General features: G+C 32.8%; 1 protein-coding gene across 1 annotated transcript; it reads left to right on the top strand.

The window, feature by feature from the left end:
• The first annotated feature begins 5796 nt into the window (after nt 1-5796).
• On the top strand, nt 5797-12519 carry LOC108685564 (kelch-like protein 10). The gene is made up of 9 exons (XM_018190414.1): nt 5797-6080; nt 6584-6918; nt 7151-7482; nt 7911-8092; nt 8606-8817; nt 9249-9584; nt 10660-10782; nt 11635-11802; nt 12281-12519. Exons 1-9 carry the CDS (start codon nt 5797-5799, stop codon nt 12517-12519), a joined length of 2211 nt encoding a protein of 736 aa, XP_018045903.1.
• Nucleotides 12520-13276: the final 757 nt, after the last annotated feature.

Raw genomic sequence — 13276 nt, 5'->3', positions numbered from 1 at the left:
TTGTTAACACAAAATTGTTTATGTTATTCATCTTTATATCTAGAAATTTAATTAATTAAATTTAATTAGTTTAATTTTTTTAGTGCTATGTATGTCTAATCCATTTATGCCTCAATAAATGTTAAAATATAAGAATCCTTTTTCAGTAATAAATATTATAATGCCGAATAATTTATACTCATGTTCAATTTTTATTATTAATTACTTAATATTAAAACTATTATTTTGATAAAATTTTAATTTTAAAAGGACGTTGATTTCTTTCATCCTATCGAGAATCTAATGTGTACGTTAATTTCATTGATGCCAGTCTGATGAGAATCGAGATAGGATCTATTCTTCCATTTATATCTTTATCCACTGCGAAATCCGGAATTTTCTGTAGATTGAAACGCGGATTGAAATGAAAGTTGCAAATCCAATGAGATGGCCATGTAAAATCAATACACACTGGAAAGTCAAACTGTTAACGTAAGCATGAAAAGAATACGAAGAATCGGAATAGTTATTCTTTTCAGCAGTAACCTAGATTACTACGGACTAGACGAAGTAAATTCGAATAAAACGGAGTGTGGAATTTATCAAAGTATGCTTTAGAATTATAGACGATCTTGGTCAGAAGTATGAAGTTCTTTCGCTAAACTGTACTAACGGGAACTAGTTAGCGTTTGCAAATTAAAAGGAGCAGCAAATTCTTGAATTACTTTAATAATAGTTTCTTCTCGATATATTCATTTATTTAGTATTTATTCATAAGTCATAACTTGACCTACAAATCTTTCCTGTAATCGAAATTATTTGATTCGTTGCGAATTATTAAATTAACTTCGATTAAGATCAATTAAAATAAAATTATTAATTTTTAATTTGATTAAACGTCGCGACAGCTTAATAATTAATAATTTTCAAGCAATTACTTGGGCGGGACGATTTGCATCTTTTAATAACATAGACAATTGAGAAGTAAATTAAGCTTTTACTCTGCTACTTTTTTTTCTTCGTTTCTCAACGCTAGAAGACTCTCCCGTTTAACGTAGATATCCGACAAATTGGAATTGAACCTAACAATTTGATTGGGCGCCATTGACCGTACCAGATAAAATGTGTGCGGATGTCGGTGATGCGTATAATATATCTCGAATGAAATTTAAACCCATGTGATAACATTTAAGTAAATCGCGCGCCTAAGCGAGATTTCAGAAAGAAGCGAAACTCGTTTTTGCATTAAGAACTTTCGAGCTAACTCACCTTCGGGATTTAGTCCGTATTTACTGCTATCAGTTACTGTCATTGAAAGAATTGAGATTGATACTTTTATTCTGTATTTACCTTGCATTCTCGATTTCATCAAGTGAGATATGTGCATGTATTATATAATTCTCGAGAATAATCACGAAAATTATTTTAAGGATATTTTAAAATATTTTTCCGTATGCTCACACGACTCTCCATATAACAGATTCACATAAATATTCATTCCTTGCTATGTGACGTCTTTCTAAAAAAGTCTTGTCGTTCCAAATTTTCCTCCTGCTTTTATCCTGTTTTCGTTTTCTGAATTTCTACATTAATAAATTATGAACCGTGCAACCATTAATTTTATATGCATCATACGAATTGTGATTGTAAGCATAATGATACATTTCAAAAGTTTTAATAACAATAAACATCGTAATATTGTCATAACACAATTTAATTTATCTTGTCTCAACGATATCATAATGGAAACTGTTATTGTTAACAAGTGTGATTCTGCTAGCGTCACGACAAAATTAAATAAAACATTGATTATCTTCGCGTAAATGAGAAACGCTTATTAGATCACAGCACACTACAATGTGTATTCATTGAAGTAACGTCAAATTCAAGCTTATAAGTAGCATGACTGGCTAAAAGTTTGACGCTATTCTTTAAGAATCTCGAACGATCCATCTTAGTTTCGCACGACAAATTTTTCGGGTCTGCGAGCATAGTATGTACAAAGACAAATTAAATATGTTTTCTTTTTTCTTTTATTCATCAGTTCTTTGACAATTCGCTGCCACTCGGTATTTCTTGGGATTTATTGAGACATTTTTCGAAGATTGAAATTGAATCTAATAATGATATTGAACTCGATTGACCGTACAAAATAAAATAAAATGTATCCAGAGAATATAAAAAGGAGTGGGTGGAAGATTCACATGAAATATGGAATTCAGTTCTTAAAGATATTATCAAACCACATCAAAAATAATCATTATCTATCTGTGCAAAATTATAAATATACATGAATGTATATTTATACACAGACATTATTTTATTTAAGTATATACAATTGTATAATAAAATATATTTATTGAAATAAATTAACATACTTTTTTGACATATCAAATTTAACATTACTTCAAAAAAGTTTTGAAAATAGTAAATAATTGACGCTACTATATTACACAATATTCAATGAAATATTGAGAACGTTGCATCGCAATGTTGAATATTTCACAGCTACTCGTAAAAAAAAACAATTTGCAACGTTCTACCATCGACGTGCGAAATTGACAATTTCGTTTTTATTAACTTAACGCCGAACGATCTCGCCGCTTATTTCCATTCTCTCGAGTAAACACGATTTGAAGTTTCGGCCGTTTTCAATGTCCTCCATGCTCGTTAGAGAATGTGTTTTCCACACGTTTTGAACAATTGGTCACCAGTTGTGTACATACGTACTCCAGTGGGAATTTTTTCGTTAAAGTTTGCAACCATAAAATTGAAAAATTGCAGTTATGTCACTTCTAAATCAAAAATATTATCATTATTATTATTCAGCTCGATTACTAATATAATAATCTTATATAATATTATATATTTCTTAGAACAATCTCGACTATGCATTTTCTCTTGAGGTTGTTGCTGGTTATTTGAATTTTAATTCATTCGACATTAATTCTCTCTTTTACACTTAAATATCAATACAAGTAATATTTCGAAATATACCCAAAACCAAAATTCATATATTTCTAAATATAGTTTAACGCTACAAGCATATATTTAACGTTCTATTGCGCGGTTTATGCGTGTTGTCTGTATAAATTGACTTCGTGGTTGATATTTCCGAGACCATCATAGCAAGCGCTATCCCTATTTACAATTATCGCAGGCAAAAGCATAACACCTAATAATAACGGTGCGTCATGCTCAGTCGTGAACATGCATATACGCGTGTTGGATTACGGCTGCATATGCACGTAATGGAAAATTGTGCGGAGGTGTCCGTGCAGGAATTTGCATACGTATCTCAACTGTAAATTAAGAGTGATTATATCGGAAACTTTTATGCAAATTTTCATATAATTGCACAAACCCGAAAATATTTAATAGTTTTATGTATTCAATATTCGTGTGTGGGAAGTATTATTATTAACCACGCAGGTTAATTTTTATTAGCGAACTCATTCATGCGCCATAGAGCTAACGCTAATATTGGCTCTCGTGTGAGAAAGAGTAATTGGAAATGTGGGAAATCCAAGCAACTCTCTGTGCGAAGTTTACATTTCCAAGTGTAAACTGCAATGAAACAAACTCATTAGATATTTCAATTACAAAGCAATCATACACTACGCGAGACATATCGCTAATTTCTTGCAATATCTACTGTACGTATTATTGTATCTGAGGAATTTATGCATACTTACTTTCTGCATATAAATAATGTAAAGTTACGTACAACATTCGTGCGATGTAGAAAATAAAGTTCATGGACTCATATGAGCGTAACAGAAGTTTTTATGTCAAGAGATACTTAGAAGAACTGAAGAAGGAAGAAAAACAAGAGAGTAACTACGAAAAAGAAAAAGAACAAAGGAAAAAGAAAAGTAAGAAGAAAAGACAACGACAAGAATGAAACATCGTATAAAAGAAATTATGATTCATTATTTGTACCATTTGCAAGTCATAAAAGACACTTTTATGTAATAATCTTATGTAATAATCTTTTTTAACAAGCAAATTTTGACTAAGAAGTTATTACTAAGATTATTATTACTAAGAAGATTTTAAAGAAGATGAACGAGAGAGAGAAAGAAAGAGAGAGAGAGAGAGAGAGAGAGAGAGAGAGAGAGAGAATTCAAAATAATTAGAATCGATGTTATCTAAAAAGTGAAGAGTAAATTAAATAAAATTGCGGCTTTGAAAGAAAAAAAAATGGGGAGCTTTCTTAAGTATTCCTGTGAAATTTCGTGAAATGTTAATTACGCCGTATAATCGTATATATATTTAGTGTCAAGACAATATTCTTCCCCCAGTATGTAAATTGTTTTATCAGCGAGTCAAATGTTCGCTTAAAGCATGTAAGTCTCATTATGGAAATAAGAAAAATGAAAAATTGCCTAACAATCCTCGGAATCATTGTATTATCGATTTAATTTAAGAGATCTCGTGGGAGACGGGACCCAGAAGTGCAAGTAAAATTATTTCTCGAGTGATATGAACAATACTTTGCGGAGTTGAAAAAAGCTTTCTGAGAAAAAAGTGACATTATTATTTCTAATGAAAGCACGTAGCAATTAATCTTCAAAGTAAATTAATAGAAATAATAAATAAATCAGTAAACAATAAATTTTACACACAGATAAATATATACACAGATATTCTATAATTATGAATTTTATTTTAATGTCTCTCAAATAATTAATATAATAGAAACGCAAAAAATAAACGTTAATTATAGTAATGTAAAAAAACTTTTAAGTAAATATAATTAATAATTATTTGATAAATTGTAAATAATCTAATTTACAGCTTATCCACAATAAATTCCATATTTAACCACAAATATCTTATTAAATGCATGCTTGTATTGTGTATACAGTGAATGACCACAAATATCTTATTAAACGCACTGCAAGTGTACATGCGTATGAGTATGTTATATGTTTCGTAGTATGCACGTGTGTTTTAATCTCAAATTATGAGCTCTTCCGTTTAACTGTGTTTTTTTCATTTTCGCTTTGTACCTTTATCTTTTATATACTGCAGGCATATTATCAACTGAGTTGGCGCTCCAAAGAACTTCCTTTTTAGATGATATTGCAAATCTACTTGAAACTTTCTACCTATAAAACCGATAATTTTTTATTAAATCTTTTTACCAAACCAGAGATATATATGTTATATATTATATCCTCTCTCTCAATACGGCTTTTATATTTCAAATAGTTTATTTCTAGATTATTAGATTTTTGTATTTCTACTGCAAGACCGTAAATGGGTTAGAAACGTTTTATCTGCAAGAGAAGATATACACGAAGTTAAGAGAGAGAGACGTGATAAAGCGCTTTATTTATTGTGCTTCGTAACAAAATTCTGATAAAATAGTTCGGCGAGATGCCTGTACAAACGAAAGCCCCCCCCCCCCACAAGTTCTTATAAAATAATTTCTAGTTGGATTTTTGTATTCTGTTAAACATAAGCTTGTATACGCAAATTAACGTGTATACTATCGCAGATATGATTAATGAGAGAAAAATAGAAAAAAAATTGAAATTAAAAAATGCTATATAAGTTTACAACGTACGATTGTTTACCATTTTATATATTCTCTCACTCTCGAGAAAAGTGACATAACTATACTAAATATACACTAAAAAAAATATAATTATATTAAAGTTAAATTATAATTCGATTATTTGTTAATGATAAATGCAACGAATATCAATTCAATGCAATTTTCTCGAGAGATCGAGAGATAGAGAAAGGGAAAGAGACACATACAAACAGATTGGCTCGAAGTTGGCCAATTTTTGGCCTTCGTCTGTCATGGCCGCGCGTCTCGGCGCTATCGGGACTCGCGTCTGCGAAGAGAACGAATACGAGAACTGCTGGCAGCTCAGTGGAAGCGGTGAAGCGGAAGAAGCAATAGGAAGCTCGGGGCCGCGCTCATTGACCTATTCGCGACATCGGGCGCACGTGGACACTATCACTGGCATTAGCAGGCTCCTCAAGCAATCCAGGCGAAAGCAGTCGGCGAGAATTAGGAAATGCATGTGTCTACCGTCCAATTACGCTCTCGTGGAGTTCCCCGTGGTTTGGTCCGAGCTCAGGTCGGTAATCAGGCGCCATCATAATTAAGGCATTCCTTCCTTAAACCGCGGATTATTAACTTTCTCTCTCGGGATAATGCGTGGTTTCCAGAAGTGCAAATTTACGCGATGTTTACTAACTTTTAGAAAATTAGCCAATTTCGCAATTGGTATACGATTTGTCCTACATGAGAAACAATTTTAGAGTATTTACCATACCCTCTCGCCAAAATGTATCTAAGAATAAAATTTAATAATCTTGTTTTATAAATTAGCTACGTGTTGTTATAATTTCTTATGACATAAGAACATTAGGCTGAAATTAGCTTTAATATGCTAAATCTATAATTTGCAAATTAATTTATCCAATAATATACTACATAACTTTAATTCAATCAAATACTGTAATTTCTGTATCTATTACGTTCATTCACTCGCACGTTCAAAATTTTGTATAATAATAGATGGTTAATTATAAAATACGTGCAACGTTCTCAGAATTGTGACGAGTCTATCGGCTTCAGGGCTAACCAGCAGCTGTGTGACGGCGTCATAAGATGTCCGGAGGATCAAGTCTTTCCAGTCCATCGCGCTATATTATCTGCAGTGAGCCCCTATTTCAAGGCCCTTTTCACCAATAGTCTGAAAGGCGGCAAAACCGAGACCACGGAAGTTATTATTTCCGTCCCCGGTGAAATCTTCAGCCTGATTCTTGACTACGCCTATACGGGCACCTGCAACGTAAACGCCGATAATGTCGAACAATTATTGCCGCTAGCCGATCAGTTCGAGGTGCTCGGAATCATCCAACTCTGTTGTCAGTTTTTGTTGCAGGAGCTACGACCAGAAAATTGTTTAGGTAAAAATGTATATAAAATGTAACAATACAAGAACAATTAACAATACAAGGATAGTTAAAAAATAATCGCGAAACAAAAGTATAGCATAATTTTAGTTTGACTCAGTTAGCGAAAGATAACAATTTGAAAGTTAAATTACTCGTTTATAACGAACTTTGATGTTGATTTTCGATTTTCCACACGAACAATTCATGATATTTATGTTAGAAACAACTTTGACTATTGTTACAGGTATTTTCAAATTTGCACAACACTACTTCTGCCACGATCTTGAGAAACAGGGACGGAAGTATATACGTCATCACTTCAAGCGAATATTGCAGGAAAGCGCGGAGTTCAAGGATCTTCTTTGCGACGAGCTGGAAGCAATATTGCGCGATGACGAGCTTAATGTAAAAAATGAAGAAATCGTGTTTGATGCCGTCAAGACGTGGGTCGAAACCAGAGTTGAGGAGAGACGGGTTTATTTACCGAGGTTGCTAGAATGTATACGTTATGGTCTCATGAGTCATAAGTATTTCATTAATAACATCGTCAACTGGAAGCTCGTTGAGAAGGATGAAGTAAGTTCATACCTTCATCACAGCTGATCCTTGTGCCTTGTTTTGCTCCATTTCAAATCAAATATAATAGAGCTAGGCGTAGTGCAGATATATAGTTCCTTCATAATTACTTTTTCACAAGGTGTAGCATTATATATAAACTAAAATTAATTTATTATTCACATTCTATGTAACAAGTATTTCTATTTTACTTGAGAAGAGAATATTGGAGTATTAAAAATATGCACATCATAAATTCTTATACATAATATATTTTTATAAAAATAAGGTCTGTTAATATATTTAATAAAATATATTGGATTTTAAAATATATATTTAAATTATATAAACAATAATTTTTATTATATTTTTAATTTTTATTACATTTCTCTCTTAATTTTCATTTATGACACATTTTAATCACGTTAAATCTGCTTAAACTTTCTAAGGCGTGCCAACAAATACTATTTCCTGTAAACGCATATCTAACTGAACAAGAATTGAAACAAAATGGGGAAATTGATTTGAAAAATCCTATTGCGAGACCTCGTGTTCCATATGAAATTCTCTTTGCAATCGGCGGATGGAGTGCTGGTTCGCCCACCAGCTTTGTAGAAACTTACGACACAAGGTACGTCAAGCTCTTACAAAGTAATATCGCATAACCGAAATTTCCATAGAAATCGAAATTTGTGAGGTTCCAAAAATAACAACACTGTATACATACTGATTTCAATTTAGGCTTCAAATAAAAATAAATAAATATTTTCTTTAAAGAGTGTATTTTCTTTACTTAAAATCGGTTTTTTATACAAAAAAAATATTTGTCTTACTTTTTAAATATTGTAAATATTGTAAATTGTTTTAACATCAATATAATTGCTTAATTTCTGTACTATTTATTTATAATCTATATTAAACATTTTGATACATTTTAATATTTTATAAATTAGTAAAAAAAGTTAAAAAGAAGATTAACTATGTTAAGACAGTATATAAAACCATAAAAAGATAACACATACTAATCCAATTTTAACATCACAGAAAGAATATTAATCTTCGCACAAGCATCACTTTAGAATATCGCATATGCTAAATAAATACGCCTTGAGAATTTTGTAACTTACTTTAATACGACCTTTAGAGCTGACAGATGGTTTCTATCAGTGAATACGGATGTAACGCCAAGGGCTTATCATGGACTATGTGTCCTGAACAATCTTATCTACATGATCGGCGGATTTGATGGTAACGAGCACTTTAACACGGTAAGATGTTTCGATCCAACAACAAAAACGTGGCGAGAACGAGCCTGCATGTATCATGCTAGGTGTTACGTCAGTGTTTGCACACACGGTAGGTTTTTTACAGGATAAGAATTTAATAATAAGATGGAGAAGGAAGGTTTTTCCAAATATAATTCTTCGATTCTCATCTCTTATTAATATTAAATAGCGTCTTGACGTTAGATGAATAAAATTTGAAGCTCAGCAATCTTCACTATCACCATTGTTTCGTAATGTTAAAAAAAGTTAAAGTATATAATTAAATTATATTTTGTTGTCGCCGAAACAATAATAGATTTCCTTTGAAATAGTGTGAAGCATTGTTCAAATGAATAAATAAGATAATAATACGCATAAATGCATGCAAAAAGTAAAATGTTCTTTCCTCACACCATTATTAATGTTAAAACAAATCCTTCTATTTTTCGGTAAAGACCATTTGTCTCTCCTTTATATTATTTCCATTGTCTACTTATTGCGCATTGTTCTGATATCGCTAAGGTGGTAAGATTTATGCTCTCGGCGGATACAATGGTCGCACAAGAATGAGTTCTGGCGAACGGTACGATCCACAGAGGAATCAATGGGAGATGATACCATCCATGCATCGGCAACGATCGGACGCGAGCGCGGCAGCCCTGCATGATAAGATCTATATTGTTGGCGGCTTCAACGGCCAGGAAGTCCTCGATTCGGCGGAAGTCTTCGATGTAGAAACTAGTCAGTGGACCAATATTGATTCGATGATCAGCCCACGATCTGGCGTCTCCTTAGTTGCTTTCCGCGATAGTCTTTATGCCCTTGGTGGATTCAGCGGCGTTGCGAGGCTAAGTTCCGGTTAGTTTATTACAATCTCGACGCAATGCATTCTGATAGCCTCTGCAAAGTTATGATCTCGCGTATTAAAATAAAAAAAATGTCTGAAGGTAAAGTTAACACACTAACAATTTTTGGGATTATAGCCTGCAGAGACAAATTTTAAACAGAGTATGCTATCAATTTTCGATGGCAGAAAGGTAATAAATTTTACACAGAGACTTTAATATCTGACAATGTCGGCAAACTGCCGCCAGAAATAGGACAAAGCCTCCTGATATGCTTTGTCAGCAAATTGGGCGATAGAAACCAAGCAGAATTTGCAGTTCCTGCTCTGATTCTGCTACCAGCCTACCGGATTGACCACATGGTCAAATCTTATTCAGTGTCTGTCACTAATCTGTTGACATATCAACTGTTGACAAAGCCTGAGTTTAATATGAACACAGATTATTACAGATAGTATAGGAAATCTGATCAAATTTGCTATCAATCTGCCAAACTGTAGAATTTTGTCATCTAGATTCCATCTCTTGCTATTATTATTTATTTAATAATTGCAATCGCGATCAAAAAAGTATTTCCATTATTTTAAGATATGATTAAAAAAAGAATATACATTATTCAAGAAAACAATCAAACGGCGATTTGAAAAAGGCACTTCAACATTTTAAAATATTATTAAAAAAAGGAATTAATTGAAACAAAAAATCAATTTTTAATATCTTTGTATAAATAAATTCTAGATGGAAAACTTCTTCTTGTTCTATATGCAAGGACAACATATGTATGTGTAATATCATATATGTATAATAATGATATAAATTAAGTAGTTAAGGAAAGGTTTACAGATGTTCTGTACATTTGTCGAATTTAGTTTGATATCGAAATATTCGCGCAGACAATGGCGATCTCGTTCAGTTATAACAACGTCAGTTGCGTGATATCATCTCGAATTGCATGCTCGTGTATGACGTAGTCTCTGATAATATCTGCGAATGTATAACTATATGTGTTAAATATTTTCTATACAAACGTTCAACATGACAGGTTACATGAAGTGTGGCATCATTCGGAAAAAACATTTATTTTTCAGGGGAACGTTACACTCCAAATCACTCAGATCAATGGCACGAGATCTCGGAGATGTTTAGCCCACGCAGTAACTTCGCCACAGTGATTCTCGACGATATGATTTTTGTCATCGGCGGTTACAATGGTATCCTAAAAAAAACTTGATCCTTTTTTTGATTTATTATATTCTCAAACACATAATTTCGAAAGAGAAATGTATATGTCTTCTCGTAATGTTCTTTTCGCTGTAATAGAAGATTTGGCAAAAATAAGGACGTTAATTTATCTGCTTTTGAGATTTTCACGAGTATTTTCTTCGAAGATACCAGAAGGTTTGTAGGTTATTGCTAATACCAACGTTTCATGAACCTTGCTATTCATTTAATCAGGGTGAAGAACGCATTGATACTCAATCAAGATTTACGAATGAAAAGATGTACGAAATGTTGGCATTAATAATAGATAAGGACACGGTGATAATCCGCAAACCTTCTGGTATCTTTGTTAATTTATCTAGAAACATTGGAAAAATTTTTAATATTTTATGTTCTTATCATAACTGGGAATATGTGTGTGTGTGTATATATATATATATATATATAATGATAAGATATAAAATACGAGGGGATAATTTAATGTATCGTGGGAGAAAAAATCTCCGAAATCATAAAAATCCGATGTACAATTCGATAATTATATATGTAATACGAGAAATAATTGTGTAATATTAGATGAAATTGTTTATTTTACCAAATGACTTCATATATAGTGAAGAAAATTATTTATCATCAGATGAAATCATATGAAATCAGATGAAATAAAATGGAATCATATAATCTATAGGATACTGTTTCAGTTAGTGGTTACCCCTCGATAAAACATAATATTAATAAAAGCCAAAAATTATACGTTGCCAGCGACGAAAAAAGAGCGATTTTCACTTTCTTATAAAATATAAGCGGCTTATAATTATAAAGGAATGATATTATCGTAATAGGATCCAGTACAATCGCGCACGTTGAGTGCTACGATGCGGATTACAATGAATGGTACGATGCATCTCCTATGAATCTTAGTCGCAGTGCACTCAGTGCCTGTGTGATAGCGGGTTTAGCAAACGCACGAGAATACTCCTATCTGGGCAAAGCACGAGATCTCGGCCAAGGTCAGTGTAATATCCGACTCAGGTGCCTTTGTCGCAAACCCTCAAAAGAGATGATTAAACCTTCAACTATGTGCTTTACGCCTCCATGCATATTTACGATACGCATAAATAAACGTGTGTGTATGGCAAGCTTGCATCTCATAATTGATCCTCCCATCACAAAATTCTCTGGATTTTGGTTGTAAGAAACATTACAGCTATCCGTAAAATTCACACAATTACAGTAAAAGCATTATTGGCGAAGAGCCAGCATTCGAATTCATTGTGAATTACCAAAAGTATTCTAAGCGCGTTAAAACTGTTGTGTGCGTTAGATCTGTGAATCAAATTCACTCGCTGTAATAATCTTCTGGAGTATGCAGAGTATGTGGAGAATCATTTATTTCGAAATTTGCTTGTCGAGGCATGTTTACCGTAAACATTTCACTTTTTCAACAAGAATTTCGATGAGTTAAATATACCGATGTGACTTTTTCAGGCCAGGCGACATCGAAGAATCAGGAAAAGTCTGATCAACCTGGCGAAGGTTCCGCCGGGACTAACATCATAATCTCAGCACAGGATGATGAGCAGACGGATGTAAGCGAGTCGATGCACGTTGTTGGACCTATCGACGGTATGGCCGACGGTATCGGAAATTTCTACGAAGAGGAAAACGGCAGTGATGAAAAGGAGATGCAGAGCGAGCTGTTGTACGTTGTAAACGAGCTCGACTAAACGTCGTTAAAAATTGAAGCGTCAGTTGGCACGATGTCATCATACTATGATAACACAAGTTTATGAATGTCGTTAAAAATAATATTCTGCACACACACACACACACACACACACACACACACACCACACACACACACACACACACACACACACACACACACATTTGATCGAGTAGATATCTTTCCTGACTAATGATACAAGATTTGTAATAAATTGATCACTGTTATTATTCAAATAAATAGTAACATGTGAAACGAGATATTTTTAAAAAGATACATGAAATTGTATCCATATTTTTAATTATTGTTGATTACTAAAAATTGTTTACTCGACAAAATAGACAGAATATTATTTTTTAATAGATTTACAATTTACAATTTTTAAAAAGATCTATGCTATACCAACTGACTTTTCAATTGCACAAAAAAAAGTAAAAAAGGAAACGTATAGAAAGAAAATATATTTCAGGAAGAAATGAATTCTTATTCGCGAAAAAAAAGCGGATTTAAATGTTACATCGTTTGAGAATTAGCCTAAATGAGCTTCTTAAATTGTACAATGAAATTCAATTTGTCGAGGAAAAGACAAGTACACTGAGTTAGCAGAAAGGGGAGGGGGGGGGGACAAAAAAACGAAAGTTTAAAGTTGAATAGCGTTATGCATTTAGCAAGTTTTTGTAAGTCGTTTTCGCATTTCTCGGAAATTAGCTATAACACGGAAATTTTAATTGACGCAAATTAACGTATGACGTTCACGT

This window comes from Atta colombica, unplaced genomic scaffold (assembly GCF_001594045.1).
Source record: "Atta colombica isolate Treedump-2 unplaced genomic scaffold, Acol1.0 scaffold155, whole genome shotgun sequence".
Taxonomy (NCBI): Eukaryota; Metazoa; Arthropoda; class Insecta; order Hymenoptera; family Formicidae; genus Atta; species Atta colombica.
The sequence above is the reverse complement of the archived record's forward strand: the minus strand, read 5'-3'. Positions and strand labels throughout refer to the sequence as shown.